Consider the following 21,039-nt stretch of genomic DNA (forward strand, 5'->3'; position numbering starts at 1 on the left):
GCCACAAGAAGAGCTCAAAATATTCCCCAAAATAATATTAGGCAAGCGCCAATATAGTGTAAAACTGCCAAATGGATCGATTTATTCAGCAGCAGACAGGTACTTACACAGCAAATAGAGAAGTACATTGTAATGTGCGGGCGCAATGGTGTCATCGGTTTAGCCCCCGTCCAAAGTTTATATACTGTTTTTAATATGTTCTGATGAATTTTTGATTGAACCAGCACGTTATTCACTGAGTATTTGGAATTACTGATGAAATCGTGTTTTATTTTGATGATTTTTTTGTTTGCACATACACTATTGATTGGGTAATGGTCATCATTTGTTGAAATTGAGAAAGTGCACCTATATTTATATGATATAACATATGATTGGTGGATATTCAGAGAGATTACCGTACAACATCCAGATCATTTGAACATACATCTTTTCTATATAGTCTTTCATAATGTGCTAGTGTGCAGTGCATACTAGCACATTATGCCATCGACTTTGAGGGGGAAGGTTTTATTTAATTTTAATTTACAGCCTTTACTACCACTTTAACCCCCCAAAAAACCCCACCCCCATGCAGCAATGAGTGAGGCAGCTGCGACATGGCAGTAATGATTGTAAGCCATTACATACAGTTGCAAGAAAAAGTATGTGAACCCCTTGGGATTACGTGGAGTTTTGCATGAATTGGACATAAAATGTGCTCTGAACGCCATCTAAGTCACAACAATAGAAGAACACAGTCTGCTGAACATAATAATACACAAACATTAGATGTTGCCATGGTTTAATTGCACATAACATGTAAACATTCACAGTGCAGGGAGGAAAAAGTATGTGAACCTTTGGACTTAACTGGTTGACCCTCCTTTAGCAGCAATAACCTCAACCAAAAACTTTTCCTGTAGTTGCAGATCAGACCTGCACAACGATCTGGAGTAATTTTGGACCACTCCTCTTCACAAAACTGTTTCAGTGTAGCAATATTCTTGGGATGTCTGGTGTGAATCGCTCTCTTAAGGTCATGCCACAGCATTTCAATCGGGTTGAGGTCAGGACTCTGACTGGGCCACTCCAGAAGGCGTATTCTGTGCTGTTGCAGCCATTGTTTTGTTGAATTACTTGTATGCTTTGGGCCATTGTCCTGTTGCATCACCCATCCTCTGTGGAGCTTCAGTTGGCGGACAGATGGTCGTAGGTTTTCCTGCAAAATGTCTTGATAAACTCTGGAATTAATTTTCCCATCAATGACAACAATCTGTCATGTTTTACAAAGCAGCCCCAAACCATGATGCTCCCTCCGCCATGTTTTACAGTGGGGATGAGGTTTTGATGTTGGTGTGCTGTGCCTTTTTTTCTCCACACATAGTGTTGTGTGTTCTTCCTAAACAACTCAATCTTGGTTTCTGCTGTCCACAGTATATTTTGCCAGTAGTGCTGTGGAACATCCAGGTGCTCTTTTGCAAACTTTAAACGTGCTGCAATATTCTTTTTGGACAGCAATGGCTTCCTCCGTGGTGTCCTCCCATGTACTCCATTCTTGTTTAATGTTTTCCTTATTGTAGATGTGTCAAAAAAAATGTTAGCATGTGCCAGAGATTTCTGTAGGTCTTTAGCTGACACTCTAGGATTCTTCTTTACCTCATGCAGCATTCTGCGCTGTGCTCTTGCAGTCATTTTTACAGGACGACCATGCCTAGGGAGAGTAGCAACAGTGCTAAACTTTCTCCATTTGTAGACAGTCTGTCTTACCGTGGACACATGAACATCAAGGCTTTTGGAGATACTTTTGTAACCCTTTCCAGCTATATGCAAGTCAACAATTCTTGATCGTAGGTCTTCTGAGAGCTCTTTTCTGCGAGGCATGGTTCACATCAGACAGTGCTTCTTGAAACCAGTAAACCCAAAACAGGTGTGTGTTTTTTAAGGGCAGGATAGCTGTCAGCAACACATCCAATATCATCACACTGATTGGAGTCAAGGTTGGCTCACTCCTCGCTCTGGGAGAAGTCATTAAGCTAGGGCCTCACATACTTTTTCCTCCCTGCACTGTCAATGTTTACATGTTATGTGCAATTAAACCATGGCAACATCTAATGTTTATGTAGTATTATGTTCAGCAGACTGTGTTCTTCTATTGTGACTTAGATGATGTTCAGAGCACATTTTATGCCCAATTCATGCAAAACTCCATGTAATCCCAAGGGGTTCACATACTTTTTCTTGCAACTGTATATTCACTGAAGTAACAAGCCTCAGATGATGCACAGAGATGAAACCAATCTTTCTACATAAGTTGTACCTGTTTATCTCTCAACTGCCCTCCAAAACAAATTTTACACAGTACAGTGGATATATATATATATAAAAAAAAAAAAAAAGTCTACAAATGTCAGGTTTCTGTGATGTAAAAAAATAAGACAAAGAAATAATTTCAGAACTTTTTCCACCTTTAATGTAACCTATAAACTGTACAACTCAGTTGAACGACAAACTGAAATATTTTTGGTGGAAGGAAGTAAAACTAAAAAACTAATAATATAGTTGCATAAGTGTGCCTACCCTAATACTAATACTTTGTTGAAGCACCTCTTGATTTGATTCCAGCACTAAGTCTTTTTGGGTATGAGTATATCAGCATGGCACATCTTGATATTTGCCCATTCTTCCTTGCAAAAACACTCCAAATCTGTCCAATTGCGATGACATCTCCTGTGCACAGCCCTCTTCAGATCACCCCACAGATTTTCGATCGGATTCAGGTCTGGGCTTTGGTTGGGCCATTCCAAAACTTTCATCTTCTTCAGGTGAAGCCATTACTTTGTTGATTTGGATGTATGCTTTGGGCCACTGACATGCTGAAAGATGAAGTTCCTCTTTATATTCAGCTTGCTAGAAGCCTAAAGGTTTTGTGCCAAAATTGACTGATATTTGGAACTGTTCATAATTCCCTCTACCTTGACTAAGTTCCAGTTCCAGCTGAAGAAAAACAGCCCCAAAGCATTATGCTGCCACCACCATGCTTCACTGTGGCTATGGTGTTCTTTTGGCAATGTGTTTTTGCGCCGAACATATCTTTTGGAATTATGGACAAAAAGTTAAATCTTGGTTTCATCAAACCAGAACACATTTTCCCACATGCTTTTGGGAGACTTCAGATGTGTTTTTGCAAAATTTAGCCGGGCTTGGATGCCGTCCAAGCCACTCTACCCCATAGCCCAGACACATTAAGAGTACGGGAGATTGTTGTCACATTTACAACACACAGCCAGTACTTGCCAGATATTCCTGCAGCTCCTTTAATGTTGCTGTAGGCCTCTTAGCAGCCTCCCAGACCAGTTTTCTTGTCTTTTTATCAATTTTGGAGGCACATCCAGTTCTTGGTAATGTCACTGTTGCACCATATTTTCACCACTTGATTACTGTCTTCACTGTGTTCCACGGTATATCTAATACCTTGGGAATCCTTTTGTACCCTTCTCCTGATATCTTTTAACAATGAGATCCCTCTGATGCTTTGGAAGCGCTCTGCAGACCATGGTTTTTGCTGTAGGATGTGACTAAGAAAATGTCAGGAAAGACCTACTATAACAGCTTAACTTTATATGAGGTTAATCAGAGGCACTTTAAATGATGGCAGGTGTGTACCGACTCCTATTTAAAATATTTTTGAATGTGATTGTTTAATTATGAACACAGCTACATCCCCAGTTATAAGAGGGTGTGTGCACACTTATGCAACCACATTGTTAGTTTTTTATGTTGATCATTGTCCTGCTGGAAGGTGAACCTCCACCTCAGTCTCAATTCTTTTGCATACTCTAACAGGTTTTCTTCTAAGATGGACTTGTATTTTGCTCCATTCATCTTCCCATAAACTCTGACCAGCTTCCCTATCGCTGCTGAAGAAAAGCATCCCCACATGATCCTGCCACGTTTCATGGTGGGGATGGTGTGTTCAGGGTGATTTGCAGTGTTAGTTTTCTGCCACACACAATGTTTTGCTTTTAGGCCAAAAAGTTCAATTTTGGTCTCATCTGACTAGAGCACCTTCTTCCACATGTTTGCTGTGTCCCACACATGACTTTTTGCATACGGAAAAGAAGACTTCTTATGGCTTTCTTTCAACAATGCCTTTCTTCTTTCCACTCTTCCATAAAGGCCAGATTTGTGGAGTGCACGACTAATAGTTGTCCTGAGCTGTGGAGCTCTGCAGCTCCTCCAGAGTTACCATGGGCCTCTTCGCTGCTTCTCTGATTATTGCTCTCTTGCCCGGCCTCTTAGTTTAGGTGGACAGCCATGTTTTGGTAGGTTTGCAGTTGTGCCATACTCTTTCCATTTTCAGATGATGGATTGAACAGTGCTCAGTGAGATGCTCAAAGCTTGGGATATTTTCTTTTTTCATAACCTAGCCCTGCCTTAAATTTATCCACAACTTTATCCCTGACCTGTCTGGTGTGTTCCTTGGCCCTAATGATGCTGTTTGTTCACTAATGTTCTCTAACAAACCTCTGAGGACTTCACAGAACAGCTGTATTTATACTGAGATTAAATTACACATGTGGACTCTATTTAGTAATTAGGTGACTTCTGAAGGCAATTTGTTCCACTAGATTTTAGTTAGGGGTATCAGAGTAAAGGGGGCGAATACAAATGCACGCCATACTTTTCAGATATTTGTAAAACAAATTTGAAAACCATTTATCACTTTCCTCCCACTTCACAATTGTGTGTCACTTTGTGTTGGTCTATCACAAAAAATGCCAATAAAATACATGTACAATTTTGTTTGCAACATGACAAAATATGGAAAATTTCAAGGGGTATGAATACTTTTTCAAGGCACTGTAGTAATGTGCGGTTTTAACTTTTCAGGTTTACAACCACTTTAGGGAGAGCAGTAAAACCAAAGCTCAACCATGCTTTAACGACCTCTCCTTCTTTCCTTCCACACAAACTGCAAGTGTAAATCTAGTTTAAGATTTTCAAAGAAGCCTAGGCACAGTCATTGTTTTTTGGGAACTACTATGCATTCTACTAACTAACCAATCCAAGGATGGCACTCTTCTGTAACTCCAACTGCTACTACAATAGTGAATCCCTTCAGAAGCCTAAAAGGTTACATTAGAACAGGACTTGTTTTTCCCCAAGCTGGAAGAGGACCCAAATTCACCTAAAGATATCCACATCATCTCCCAAATCCTTATTTTTCTTCTTCAAGAAGCTTTACTGCATGATGAAACTGGTATTTTGCAAAATCAACTACCAGCAGAAAACAAAAAGCTGAGGGGTGGGGGAGGAGGCTGCTTACGTGATTTTAAGTTCGCATCCCTGTAGGTGCCATTTAAGATGGCCAGTTCCATCAACTGCATCTTTTTTAAACTGTCTTCACCTTCTGCCTGCAAATACAGAAGGAAAAAAAGTCAGTAAATCAGGTTAAGATCCAAAGAATAATACATAAAAGATAAAAGTTTCATTTGTGGACTTGAGGAAAACTACAAGGGATGCATGACAAAATTTGGCCTATGCCAGAAACCAAAAAGCAAATTAAGATGTGTGTAAAAATTTTATATATTTGAAACAAGTAAAATATATTATACCTATTTACTAATGCTAGTAGCATAAGCATTAAAAATACCTAATGTTGATAGAGGTTAGTTCTGCTTTATTTTTACATCAGGATTGAATCAAGTCACAAATTTTTCTAAAGCTGCAACAAGTAACCAAACACCTCAGATAATTTGCACTCTGAAAGGCAAAGTGATATTTTATACATGACCTAAAAATCCAACTGTTTTATACACAAGAACAAAACTGATAAATTAAATGACCCTATGCGAATGTCCGTTTTGCCTGTGCAGAGGTTCTATACAAAGTACTACAAGAGAAAAAAAGATTTTTTTAACATGTTTTTGCAGCTATGGTTTGACTTTCACCAATGAGACCATGTATATGGTGTGTATATGTAGAATCTCTATGTTTTCCCTGCTTTAGTATGGGTTTTATCTGCGTGCATAGGTATCCAACCACAACACTAAAACATTCTGTAGGTCACCTATCTTTTACATAAAGGTGTGCCTTAGAGAAATCTAGTTGCTGCTACTACTGGCCTTGTTCATATTCTAGTTGCTTGGATGTCATGCCAAGCTGGCTTTAATGTAAAATTAAATTAAGAAATACTCACCCCCTTATTCCAGCAATGCGGCTGATAAATCCCTCGCTGGCCGGGTTTTGGTCGCTTGATGGCTGGTTGTGAAATTACATCATACCAAGCATGTGCATGGGAGTCCATCATTCATGCAAAGAGTTGGCTGACAATACACGCTGAGCTGCGCATGTACAGTTCACTGTGCATTCAACAGCAAACTGCAGGCAGGTAAGTGTTTGTTGTTGCAGAAGAGACATTGGGGTTGATTTACTAAAGGCAAATATACTGTGCACTGCAAGTGCAGTTGCTCCAGAGCTTAGTAAATTATGGTAAATCTTCACTTTATAAAGAATACCCAATCACATGGAAAGAAAATAAAACAAAAAAACCCCAAAACAAAACAAAAGTATTTTTGCTTGCACATGACAGAAATCAGCAGAGCTTCCCTACATTTCAGAGCTTTCTCTCAGATCTAGAGCAAGTGCACTTGCAAATGCACAGTCTATTTGCCTTTGGTAAATCAACCCCAGTGCATGTCTCTTCTGCAATGGATAGCTGCTTGCTTGCAGTTTACTTTTTAGTTCTGCTTTAACCACTTCCCGTCCAGCATGAGTGCACTCTATATACGTACGTTTGCATTTCCAGGTACGAAAATGCATTTCGCGGCTGAGGCCGTCAATCACCGGGTCCCGGCTGGTGATTACTCGTCGGTGCCCCGTGATTGCCGAGGATCTCCAATGAGGGGAGAACTGTTTGTAAACAAAACAGTTCTCTCTGTCAGCCCTGGCACACTGCTTTGCATGGCTGTGCACTGTTCTTACAGTGAAGTGCACAGACACAACCCCATAGTAAAAACATAGCCAGCACACAGTTAACCCTTTGATTGCCCCAGACGTTAACTCATTTCTGCCCAGTGCCATTAGTACAGTGTCAGTGCTTTTTATTAGCACTGATCACTGTATTGGTGTCACTGGGGATGTCAGTGACACCAAGTCAGTTCTCCCCAGTGTCAGAATGTCTGCTGCAGACCCACTATAAGTCGCTGATCGCTGCCATTACTAGTGAAAATGAAAAAAAATCCCAGTACATATGCCATTTGTAAACGCTATAATTTTCACGTATCGGGATTATTTTTGTTAGCAAAGACATGTAGCAGAATACATTTTGGCCTAAATGACAAAATTTGATTTTTTACATTTTTTTCCTGGACACGTTTAATAGCAAAAAGTCAAAAATGTTGTTTTTTTTCCTCAAAATTGTTTTTTTTTTCTATAGCACAAAAAATAAAAAAATGGACGTAAATTTAATTTGGGTGTAGCGTTGCATGACCGCCCAATTGTCAGTTAAGGTAACGCAGCACCGTAACACAAAAAATGGACGGTCAGGAAGAGGAGTAAATCATCTGGAGGGCAAATGATTAAAGAGGAACTAAACCACTGATTTAACAGTTTACCAAAACAGTTACATTCAAGACATGCCTACCTGTTACACCCATATTTGGGGTGTAACATGCTGCCAAGCAACCCCCCCACCACCTTGTGACAGTGAATTTTCCACCACAGCAGATGTCACTATTAAAATCGACATGTCATTCATAAAATTGACACATCAATGAATAAACTACAAGTTCTGTCCTCTACAGCAGGAGACAGTGGCACACGAGTGTGGTAATCCGTGAACTTGTAGTTCATTGACACTTTCTCCAGCCCTCTAACTGAAAGCCTGTACAGAGGTGCGGACAGAGAGCTGGAGTTAAAGTCTGCGGAAGCCTGACATTGTACCAGTGATCCACTAATCATGGGTGCAATGATTTTGCAGGCGCCTATGGCGAAAATAATAAATACACCTTTTTTTTATCTGTAAAAGTATGTACATTAATTGTTTTTTTTTATTAAAGGTGAACTTAGCCTGCTGGGTCAATGATTCAGGACAAGCATGCATAGTAGGAAAGGCAAAGGTTGTGACCTGCATACTTGCACTGGGTTACTCAATACATTGAAATCAAAGGGTCAGCAAGAAATCATAGAATTCACATTTTCAGAAGGAAAGGTCAGCAATAGCAGACTCCCTGCTTATCTCATGACAGTTTGCAGTTAAAGCTCTCTGTAAAATGGTGCAAAATATGTCTGAACTATATAAATTAGCAATAATAAAACTTCATAAAAAGTTTCACATTTTCACTTGACATTAATCAACACCACACTGCAAAAAATGTAAACACGATTCATGTTGGCATATAGCATGATACACAGTATTCCCTAAAATGTCAGTCAGACTACATACGGTTTAAATAATCAGCATGTATTTTAACTAAAATACAATTTACAATAAATGGATATTAATCTGTGTAGCAACTATGAGAATATGAGCATTTATCATTTATAAACAGTGCTGCATTTCCCTTTAGGGTATAAGAAATGGTAAACAGAAGGCTTATTTGGAGCTCACTATTTTTCTGCTAAATGTTGTACAGATTGCTGAACTAGTGCAAGAAGTCATTTACATTAATACAATGACTAGATCAGCCATTCACTTTGTAGTTGTATCACTGCAGTAGTCCAAACACACTGTTCATTACTCTTAATTGCCAAGTTACAGCAAATAATAAAACTAGATTAAGAGCAAAATTTACACCCAAAGAGACTATTATCATGCCTCTAAAAACACCAGTGTACAGACTATGAACAACGTGTCTGCATAATCTTCAGACAGTAAAAAAAAGCTTGAAGGCAAACCATCACTGACGTCTCTAGCTGCATGTACCGTGAAGTACCCAATTCTCAAATATTTAAAAAGCTCTAAGGTTAGATACTAACAGTTTGGGAACACCTACAAGGACACATCTGAAGCAAATTCATGATAAAATAAGATTCAAATCAAACTGCCTTTTGTGCAGCAAGGTCTCTGGGACAGTATTTCTGTGTATTTGCAACCCCTGCACCTGTTTCCTTGGATCCCAAATTCAGATTTGCAAAATCTGCAACAGATCACTGAAGATGACCCAGATTTCTATTCTAAAAAGAGGCCTAAATAAGTGGTCAGGAACAGGTCGCACTTTGTCTAAGTGCTACTTCTGAGCAGCCGAGTAAGGAGTAAAGTCTTATTTTTTAAACAACAAACGTCATACTTACCTGCTCTGTGCAGTGATTTTGCATAGAGCAGCCTACATCCTCTTCTCAGGCCCCCCCCCCTTTTATTTGACGCTCCTGGCTCCTCTGTCTTGTCGGATGCTCCAACAGCAAGCAGCTTGCCATGGCGGCACCCATGAAGGTGCTCTCCCCAGCCGCTGCTCTGCGTGTTCATTCATACACAGAGCCGTGGTTCGGCCACGCCCCCTCCCTCTCCTGATTGGCTCATTGCCTGTGATTGACAGCAGTGGGAGCCAATCAAGAGTGAGAATCCTAGGAGAACTGAAGCTCTCATGGACATCGCTGGATCGGGATGGGCTTGGGTAAGTGTTAGGGTGGGCTGCTACATACATTGAATACAATGCATGAAGGTAAAATAAAAAAAACCTTGAGCCTTTACAACCAAAATTTCTGGTAAATGACCACAATCCAAAGACTAACTGTAAGTAAATGCCTTCTTTCCGAATAGGGTCCAATATTCTGTATGCATGCATGTGAGCTAGGGATCTTAGACTGTAAGCTCCTTGAGGGCGTGACTCTAAAGAACTGTATAAATTGTTGGTGCTATATATATATCTAATCAATAATAAACAAAACAGAGGAAAATTATATTAAAGTTGTTCTAACAGCTCAAAACGTTTTACCTTCATGCATCCTATGCATGAACGTAAGAAAACCTGTGTGTAGCAGCCCCCCCCCCCCCCCCCCCCCAAACACTTACCTGAGCCCCATGCTGACACAGACAGTGAGCAAATCACAAATCAAGAGGGGGAAGGGACGGGGGCGAGCCATGGCTGTGTGTGTGAATAGACACGCAGAGCCATGGTTCGTGAACGCACCTACTCGGGTGCCCCCATAGCAAACTGCTTGCTATGGGGGTACTGGACAGGAGGGAGGGGCCAGGAGCACCAGCAGGGGACCCAAGAGGAGGAGGATCAGGACTTCTCTGTGCAAAACCACTGCACAGAACAGATAAGTATGACATGTATGTTTGTTTAAAAAAAAAAGACAAAAAAACAAGACTCTATATGAACAAACTGAAAGTATACTTAATGAAATGGGTTTACTTATGAAAGGGCACAGTCCATAGGATAACTCCTACAGTAGCTAATCTAAAACACTGCAGTTCAAGGCATAATCTCATGTTTACCCAAATGGAAATTAAACTGTTCTATAGTTTTTAGGGACCTAACTGTAAGGACATATGCCACACTGCGCAGGCCAGTGGACCCTGTAGAAGTCTTCTGTACAGTGAGACAGGTCGTCTTCTTGCTTCTGAACTTCCAGTACTATAGGCATTAATATTTCTGAGTCTTCTGTGAATCTGCAATGAACAAGCTCCTGACAGGGACCTACCCCATCCATTGAAAAAAGCTCTTTCATTGACTATGCTGCCTTGAACATGATATGTAAATGTAGGAAGAGAGTCAGATAATCACAGGATTATTTCCCCCATTCACAGTTTATGGTACATGCAATGGAAAATAAAAATAAATGACAAAATTTTTCTCAATGGAAGATGACGGGTCTGGTCCCTGAAGGGCGCTTGCTCACTGCAGCTTCACAGAACACTCAGAGCTATTAACTCTGGCAGCACTGGAAGTTCAGTAGCAGGAAAAGGACTGGTCATCACTGTGAAGATTTCTATAGGATCAAACTTCCTGACAGGTAAGTTAGGTCACCAAAGTTATAGAGATCTTTACAACTCAAAATGTCTGGTTTTCCCACACTTTTAGTCTCAGTGACAATGTTAATTAGGACAAATCTCCCTAGCGGGGCAAAGACTGCAATAAAAACCAAACATGAGTTCAAACCCTGCCTCGATCTATTGCGGCAAACGTCAAAGTGAGGGCATTAATTCTAAGGCCATGAACAGTTAACTCTATTAACATGTAGAGACTTTTAAAGAAACGCCTAAGGACAAATTTGGGTACCATTTCACTGGCATGTGCAATTTTGAGGATTGACATACTGGGTAAATACCCACTTGTTGCAACCTCATCTTTTATATGCTATACAAAAAACTGGGGAACGTATTTTGTTTGTGTGCGTTAACATTAAGTTTAGTGTATTTTTAACAATTGGTAAACATGCATACCATTATGTGACATAAAATGCAAATACTGCTATTATATTCTCCAGGGTGTTTGGTTTTAGAAAATATTTATGGTTTGGGGGTTATCTAATCTTTAGGCATGATATGTACATTTTAACATGTGTGCTAAAATGGAATAGTCCTGGCTAAGTGGTTAAGATGTACCACTGACAATAATTGCAGCCTTGTGTCTGTGTGCATAAGTCTCATCTTTGCACACCTGGAAAATGCAATTTTTTCACATTCCACTTCGTATACGTCCCAGATCAATGTATCCAGTACTAATTAAAACAAAAGCAGGAGGATCATGTAAATGAGGACTAAAAGTTGCTAGCACTGCAGACTACAGAACCCTTTATGCTAGGCTGATGCCAAAAAGAAGCACTTTGATAAGAGTATTGCTGTGTTTCAATACATACTACAACTCTATGCACTTCGCTGTTGGACACAAAGCAGACCTCTGAAGCAACCAAGTGTAGAAATGCGCAGTGAGAGTGCGTATTTTTCTTTTAGAAATACAAATTTGTTGTATTTGCATCCTTTGATCTTACAGAGTCTTTAATTTTATCATCTATGCTTGAGCTTAAAGCATAGAACAAAATTCTATGAAAGGCTTTTGTTAAGAAAAATTCAGCTGCAAGTCAGATTGTATTTTTCACCACAAGATGGTGCAATCTCACACAGAATACACTCACTTTCAAACCATGAATACATTGCTGAGATTTGCTCAGCACTATTATTATTGCTATTAATAAGAGGCACCCAATACTGTCTTGAAGGTTTTAAAATATGCCAAGATAATAATACCAGAAAGAGGGACAGGTTACATGTACTGTGGATATTTTGTTATGCTGCCCCATTTTGGTTCCTGCACGATTTCAAATTTGTCAGCTGCTAAAGTGGGGCTCCTTTTTTTCCCTTTGACCTGTCCTCTTGCCAACTGACAGCTGATCAAACAAGGCACGTTCAGGCAATCTATCTTTGCTTCAGGCATTCCTGAAGGCTCTGGCTGTTTAGGCAAAGAGAGGTTGCACATGGGATGCATAGGCAATGTCCAGGGGGACACAATACTACCTGTACAGTATCTACAACAAAGCTCAGTCATTTGTACTAGGAGGAAGCTGCTTTAAGCAAACATCAATAAGGTCACTTAAAGCCGGATTTGCATTGCTTAGGATAAGCCCAAGCGATTGACTCAAGCCTTTTATCCTCTTAATTCTTCAATATTCCCCTTGTATTCTGTATGTACACTATAAAATACAGATTAATAGAAAAAAAACGCTATATAGTATTGCTACTAAAATAATACTTGAAGACAAATAAGTAATTTTTTTAGACTAGTCAGATGGAATCTTTGTGAAGAAACTACGAATGGAAGGGGATTTATTCCGATTACCTACTATTTGAATGCCGTCTGATTTCCCAACATATTTGTATATGCATTTCCTCCACTGTTCAGACATAACAGACATGAATACAGAAAGCACTTGTATTATTTAAAAGATGATCCAGAGGATTTAAGTTTAAAAAAAAATGTTCTGAAATGTTAATTTATCAATCTACACCAGCCAAGCCCCCTGGCCCCAAGGGATCTAGAGGCACACACATTTTATGCACACTTGCAGTTGCTTCCCTTCAGGGCCCCTGAAGTATGTCAGGCATGGTCACAGCAGAACCCTCAAAGACCTGCCCTGTGAAACTCATTTCTAACACAGTATGCTATGGAATGCTTTAATCTAGCTGACAAAAGAGAAACTTTACACTACAATTCAGTATTTATTCCAAATGTACCATATACCAGGCCAGCATTTATCACATATGAATGTTCAGATTCACTGTGAAAAACGTTCCATTCATTATTTATTAAAAAAAAAAAAATTACATTACGACACACATTCCTAGACATACATCTGTATATCATGCACACATGACTAGCAAGTATGGCAAATAGCTGGAAAATGTATGCACATATTACAATCAAAATTATCATTACTAGTGGTTCATATAGTCTAATAATCTCTCCATTATGGATTAGGATTAAAAGGTTTTACGTACTGCTTACAGTAGGAAAGCCCATCTTTTTTCAATAAGACCCATCAGAAAGAACCAAAAATACATTAAAATGACACATACATTTGAACAAATTACCACTGACACACACCATAACATGTTTGAAGTAATAAGCGTTGCCATTCTTTCTTACACTTGGCTATGCAAGCAAAATGCAGCACAGACGACTTTTCCCCAATAGGCTTCAACACTGCATGTTATTAGGACTAAGACCTTTAGAAAACAACATTTTTAGCCAATGCAAAATGTTTGCAAATGTGCTGAATAAGCCCTTGGGTGCAACTAAAACTTTCATGATGGAAAAAAAAAAAAAATGTAAATGCCTTGATGTCATCACCTTTTTTTTTTGCCCAGCAGTGTCTCATAAAAACAGAATTTGCCTCCCAGGACATCCTGTGCAAGGGTGACAACACTTTTATACCCTGTATGCAACAGCTCATTGTCACCCATGCTCCAGCAGGGGACAATAAGGTGACATCTTGACATGTCCAGCACCTCAAACACCTCCCAGCAAAGCCACAAGCTTCCATTATGTGTCAGGACATCTGCAAACAGAAGATAAACTGTTGCTACATGTATTATAGCAGCCTATAGACAATTGCCACAGGTGGCAGGACAGAAAATAGCTTGATTCTCCCATCACCATAACCAGTGTTGTCAGAAAGCCGCCCGCAGTGATATTGTTTACTGCAGGTATGGGGGGTGAAGGTAGCCTTCCTGGCTGTCAGAACACAATGATTACTGCTAGTGGCTAGAATATATTATACAATATATTAAAATGCTTATCTGAATGCTTTTGATTCATCCAGGAAATCACACTTGTTGCATTACTGTACATAAATTCCTGCAAGCTTGCTGCATCAAAGATGAAAACATATCAATAACCAAAAGATCTTCCCTAAATATGCAAGTATCTCTACAATTCTTATTACTGTTGATGTCTATACAGTGGATTTGAAGTACTACATTGTAGATTTACCCATTATCTCCAGCTCATTTTTATTGCTGGAAGTGGATTGATGTCCAAGTGTTCTATTTAGTAAGTTTCAGTCACAGTCCTGGAACAATTTTCCACCCCTGGTCTGTTCTTGAGGGCTCCCCCCTCTTGATTTTTCTCTTTTGTTTTTTTGACAGTCCTGGAGAACAAACCTGCTGTGTCAGAAATATGTGAGAACTATTTATCTCTCTACTTGTTCCAGGTCAGCAACGCAATCTCCCATGACAATATACCTGTTAGTTAGGTGACATGCATGGGGTGCTACATGAAAAGTGGCAACATGGGTAGGATTTCGAACAAACCTTTTATGAAAAAGAAAATTTTGTTTAATTTTCTAATCATTTGCATATCAAATCAATGCTTGCTTTCGACCACAGTGATGAGAAAATGTTAAGGCGCAGGATGGAAAAATGTTCTCGAGTGAACGACTTACAGTGTATGTGGTTTTAGTTTGGTAAAGTCCATTCATTCAAAAATCAAATGTTAAAAACAAACAAAAAAAAAAAACTTTCGAACATTTGAATGTTCTGAGAATAATCATACAAATTTTCCTAAGACTCTTTGTTCGAAATTCTACTCATCCATGGTAATCTTAACTCAGCCAATTACAACACACATCACAGGGAATCCCAAGAAGCTTAAGGACATGTAGACACGACGCCGATGGTCATCATCAATGAGACATCTGAAATAGTGTATGGACATCCTGTTCATTTATTCGTACTCCTGCTATTCCACAAGTAAACACTTTCAAGTATTCAATACTTCATACTGGGCATAACTTCCAAAATAAAAAAAAATCACAATGCGGCAGTTGCCACTAACTACAAAGCGTACCTTTGATGTTCATATTCATAAGTGTTCAAAACATCAGTAAAATTATCTACAACAGATTTCTAGCTCATTTCTGTATCTACAGGCAGAAAACTAGACATAACTTGCTTTCAAAACACAAGGCGTCATGTGGAATGTAAACGCTGAAATGTTCTAAAAATACAGAAATGTTGAGTACAGGACAGGGCTTGGTCATAGCAGCCTAAAGCAAAAATACAGATGTTCTGCTAGCTCAATGTTGATGCATTCTAATCAATTTCATTAATATAAACAGCAAATTAAAATAAATGACAACAGAAGCACAGTCGAAAACGCACAAGTAAATGTAGTGAAATGTGAACTAACCCACTGATTAAGACTTCACAACAGGAAACATGCTCAATTCTGTGTTAAGCTCACATGACAATTCTACTAATGCCAGCACATTCAGCTACTAGCTGGTGACATAAGCATGAGAGAATGTAAGAAATAGGAAAGCAATTTCTACTATGCACATATAACTAGTTAATTTTTTAAAATTCTTTAATTCTTTTATATTTTACTTTTACAGCCTTCATAAATATACAAATGTAAATGCATGCCAAATGCCAAAATTTTAAAGTAAATTGGTCTTATTTGAAAAAGGCATGTGCAGTGACTGTAAGGATAGAATTGATGGGATAGCTTTCACAGTTCCACAATTCTTTTACTGGAGGCCTCAAGTGCAGACCCAAAAAGCTAGATAAGGCAGGCCATAGATTTTATTTATTTATTTTTTTGCAACCTGGGTTTGGGGGGGCAGAGAACCCTCTCTGCCGGGTGAACACAGTGATTATTGCTAGCAGCTATAGCCCCTGTGAATAATCGAATGTAGAAATCAGATATGCTGGTTGTAATCAAGTAGATCAACAGATCGAATTGGGTACAATCAGCCTGCTGAACCGGCAAAGATTCGAACCGTTTTTGGCTGGCTTAAGGTTTTATTTTTGTTTGGTTAAATGTGTAATCGTTTAGTGGTACGCACTTCCAAAAGCTTTGCTGACACAATTTCCATTTCAAAATGAATTAAATAAAAAGTTGACTTTTATAGGAAATAAATTTTCTACTATGCACATATACAGGTGAAACTTGAAAATTAGAATATCGTGCAAAAGTTCATTTATTTCAGTAATGCAACTTAAAAGGTGAAACAAATATATGAGATAGACTCATTACATGCAAAGCAAGATAGTTCAAGCCATGATTTGTCATAATTGTGATGATTATGGCTTACAGTTCATGAAAACCCAAAATCCACAATCTCAGAAAATTAGAATATTACATGCAATCAATAAAACAAGGATTGTACATAGAACAATATCCAACCTCTGAAAAGTATAAGCATGCATATGTACTCAGTACTTGGTTTGGGCCCCTTTTGCAGCAATTACTGCCTCAATGCGGCGTGGCATGGAAGCTATCAGCCTGTGCCACTGCTGAGGTTTTATGGAAGACCAGGATGCTTCAATAGCGGCTTCCAGCTCTTCTGCATTGTTCGGTCTCATATCTCTCATTTTTCTCTTGGCAATGCCCCATCCCCATAAAGCTCGTCCGCGGAAGGAAGCATGAAGTGCTCCAAAATCTCCTGGTAGAGGGCTGCGTTGTCCCCGGGCTTAATGAAGCACAGTTGACCAAAACCAGCACATCACATGGCTCCCCAAATCAACACAGACTGGAAACTTCACACTGGACTTCAAGCATCTTGCAGTGTGTGTCTCTCATTTCTTCCTCCATACTCTGGGTCCTTGGTTTCCAAATGAGATGCAAAAGTTGCTCTCATCAGAAAAGAGGACTTTGGACCACTGAGCAACAGACCAGGTCTGTTTTTCTTTAGCCCAGGTAAGACGCTTCTGACGTTGTTTGTTGTTCAGGAGCGGCTTGACAAGAGGAATACGACATTTGAAGCCCATGTCCAGGATCCGTCTGTGGTGGCTCTTGATGCACTGACTCCAGCCTCAGTCCACTCCTTGTGAAAGTCCCCAACACTTTTGAATGGCCTTTTCCTGACAATCCTCTCCAGGCTGCGGTCATCCCTGCTGCTTGTGTACCTTTTTCTTCCACACTTTTCCCTTCCACATAACTTTCTATTAATGTGCTATGATACAGTACTTTGGGGACATCCAACTTCTTTTGCAATTATCTTCTGAGGCCTTCCCTCCTTATGGAGGGTGTCAATGATGGTTTTCTGCACAACTGTCAGGTCAGTAGTCTTTCTCATGATTGTGATTTCTACTGAACCAGACTGAGAGACCATTTAAAGGCTCAGGCACCCTTTGCAGGTGTTATGGCTTAATTAGGTGATTAGAGTGGGACACTTTGAGCCTAAAATATTGCACCTTTTCACAATATTCTAATTTTCTGAGATTGTGGATTTGGTGTTTTCATGAGCTGTAAGCCATAATCATCATAATTATGACAAATCATGGCTTGAACTATCTTGCTTTGCATGTAATGAGTCTATCTCACATATTAGTTTCACCTTTTAAGTTGCATTACTGAAATAAATGAACTTTTGCATGATATTCTAATTTTTCAAGTTTCACCTGTAACTACTTAGTTAATTTTGAATTTTTTTTTAATTTGACTGTATGAAGTGGATTAGCCACTGGAGGAAGACCTAAAGTAGCTCAGATGAATTTCTGAGCTGTAGGCTCCATGCACACTGGGCATTTTAATAATGCTGGTAACATTAGCTGTGTAAAGTCATGTTAAAAAATGTGAGTTTTTCTGTGTTTTCCCACATTTTTGTATTAGCGTCTGCGGTTTTTAGAGTTTTTTCTTACAAAAAAAAAGTGTCCAAAAATGCTGGATTGCCGCAATTTACGTTTTTCCAGCTAAAAAACCCCTCTACAATCCCACTAGTTTTTTTTTTTTTAATAGCCAAAAAACGTCCCTGCCAAAAAAACTTTGATTATAGTCTATGTGTGCATGGACACATAGGATAACATGCTAGGGAGTTTACTGGCTGTACAAAAAAATGTCAAAAGCCAAAAACAGCAGCTGTAAAAACGTCCAATGTGCATGAGGACTAACAGAAGAAGATATTGGAAAACTCACGACTTGTTCTACTGAGAGAAGGAGCAGTACAGAACCACCACTTTGTAGCAGCTCTGTGGAGCAGGAAGCAAAGTCTGCATATGACATGAAAACATGGCTGCATTTACATATATAATTAAAAGAAAAAAAAAATCAGTGTTCTTTAATACCATTATTGAAAGTAGTTGAACTCTTTGCGAGTTTATTAAAAAATGCATTCCCTTTAATATTACACTAGTCCAAAAGGGCATTTTAATGGTAAAAATTTTTGGCAAATCATCAAGAACATCATGGGGTACGAGTGACTATATTCACACAAGTAATATTTATATTCCTAACAAAAGGATCAACATACAATCTAAAATGCCGAAAAATGTCTACCTGACAAAATTTTCTGAGTTTTTAAAACCATAGCTGAAAAATAAACTGAAAGAAATTGCACAGCATGGCTCAGTTATTTCTCAATTTCCTTTCCGAATGCCTTGCCGAGCTTTTCCTTTCCTAGGTGGACAGGCAGATAAATTAGCATCATTATTTCTTTGGAGCAACATAACCTGCTTATCTTCTTCAAAGTACAGACTCAGTGCGCAAATGATATGCAAAGATGACTCAGCTATTTCACTTGACAAATTTGTGGGTCATAATGTTAAAGATACACTAGGGAAACATCTCAGCATTATCTTTTTACATTGTCCATCACCCTATCTGACATGATCCCATTTAATCATGATACTAGTGAGCTACATGTTTAGGTATTTACTCCGCTCTTGTCAAATATAGATAGCAGAAAAAAAATGGCTAATGGCGGTAGCAAAGGAGAAAACAAGAGGAAAGAAGAAAAATAGGGGGAAAAAAAAAAAAAAGGGAAAGTATGCATATGCTGTCAAAATCACTCTCTCTTATATATTCTCTAACATCCACATTGAAATCCACGGTTCATCTTCACTGTCTATTGGCCAAAAGTACACCAATTTAGCTAAAGTCAAAAAACAAAAACTGGATATTCATTGTAGTTTTAGATGTGGTGGCTGCATTAGTCCTTTAAGTCTCTTTTTTTCACCTGGTGAGAAAGATGGCAACACTAGTTAGTCCTAGCATACAAGACGCACTGTATCCTTTGTCTGGTGGGGGGCTGGCTTGTGGTGTCCTGGGGGGGGGGGTGGCTTTTGTGGGGCTGTGCTGGGAGTTTGGGGGTCCTGCACAGGGAAGGATGGGGAGGACTATGTGCACAGGGAGGGATGGGGTGGACTCCGGGGGTCCCAGAGAACTGTGCTGGGCTCAACTCTGCAGGGAGGGGGAGAGGAGCCAGGGTGGGGAGCGTGGGGCACTGTAGGCCGATGAGGGCTAGGGCACGGTTTCTGGTCACCATGGCGACCTGGCACCTGGGGTTTTTATATACTTTAAACAATGACCACATGATATGGCAGATTCAACCACCATACAGTGAAGGAAATAAGTATTTGATCCTCTGCTGATTTTGAATGTTTGCCCACTCACAAAGAAATGATCAGTCTAAAAATTGAATGATAGGACTATTGTAACAGAGACAGAATAGCGACACAAAATTCAAAAGAAATGCATGTCTAACAAATGATGCACTGATCTGCATGCTCATGAGGGAAATAAGTATTTGATCCCCCTATCATTCAGCAGGATTTCTGGCTACCAGGTGTCTTTCATACAGGTAACAAGCTGAGATTAGAAGCAGTCTCTTAAAGGGAGTGCTGCTAATCTCATTTTGTTACTTGTATAAAAACACACCTGTCCATAGGAGCAATCAAACAATCAGATTCCAAACTCTGCACCATGGCAAAGACAAAAGAGCTGTCCAAGGATGTCAGGGACAAGATTGGTAGCCCAGTCCAGCCTTGTGTATGTCTACAAACTATCACCAAGCAGCTTGGTGAGAAGGTGGCAACACAAAACAACTTAAGTCTTCCTAGGTCTGGTGCACCATGCAAGATCTCACCTCGTGGTGTGTCAATGATCATGAGAACAGTGAGGAATCATCCCGGAACTACACGTGAGGATCTTGTCAATGATCTCCAGGCAGCTGGGACCACAGTCACCAAGAAAACAATTGCTAACACACTACGCCAAGGATTGAAATTCTGCAGTGCCCGCAAGGTCCCTCTGCTCAAGAAAGCACATGTCCAGGCCCATCTGAAATTTGCCAATGAACATCTGAATGATGCAGAGGACTGGTTGAAAGTGTTGTGGTCAGATAGGACCAAAATCAAGCTCTTTGGCATCAACTCAACTCGCCGTGTTTGCAGGAGGAGGAATGCTGCCTATGACTTCAAGAACACCATCACAACTGTCAAACATGGTGGTGGAAACATTCTGCTTTGGGGGTGATTTTCTGATAAGGAGACAGGACAACTGCACTGCATCAAAAGGACGATGGACGGAGCAATGTACCATCAAATCTTGGGTGAGAACCTTCTTCCCTCAGCCAGGACATTGAAAATGGATTGATTATGGGTGTTCCAGCATGACAATGACCCAAAACACATGGCCAAGGCAACAAAGGAGTGGCTCAAGAAGAAGCACATTAAGGTCCTGGAGTGGCCTAGCCAGTCTGCAGACCTTATTACGATTGAAAATCTGTGGAGGGAGCTGAAAGTTCGAGTTGCCAAACGTCAGCCACCAAATCTTAATGACTTGGAGAGGATCTGCCAAGAGGAGTGGGCCAAAATCCCTCCTGAGATGTGTG

The 21,039-nt window shown here is 39.7% G+C and overlaps 1 protein-coding gene across 9 annotated transcripts in view; it reads right to left on the minus strand.

The window, feature by feature from the left end:
- QKI (QKI, KH domain containing RNA binding) overlaps window positions 1-21,039 on the minus strand; it is a 273,632-nt gene that overhangs the window by 18,039 nt on the left and 234,554 nt on the right. For all 9 annotated transcript variants that reach the window (XR_016311503.1, XM_089668598.1, XM_089668597.1 and 6 more), the window contains one exon: window positions 5,309-5,396. Coding sequence is in view for 8 of the 9 variants with exons in the window: in XM_089668598.1 (XP_089524724.1) it covers window positions 5,309-5,396 (88 nt within the window). In the remaining variant the exon portion in view is untranslated. The remainder of the gene's footprint in view (window positions 1-5,308; window positions 5,397-21,039) is intronic.

Source organism: Staurois parvus, unplaced genomic scaffold (assembly GCF_062004578.1).
Source record: "Staurois parvus isolate SC_StPar_1 unplaced genomic scaffold, SC_StPar_1.0 ptg000059l, whole genome shotgun sequence".
Lineage (NCBI taxonomy): Eukaryota > Metazoa > Chordata > Amphibia > Anura > Ranidae > Staurois > Staurois parvus.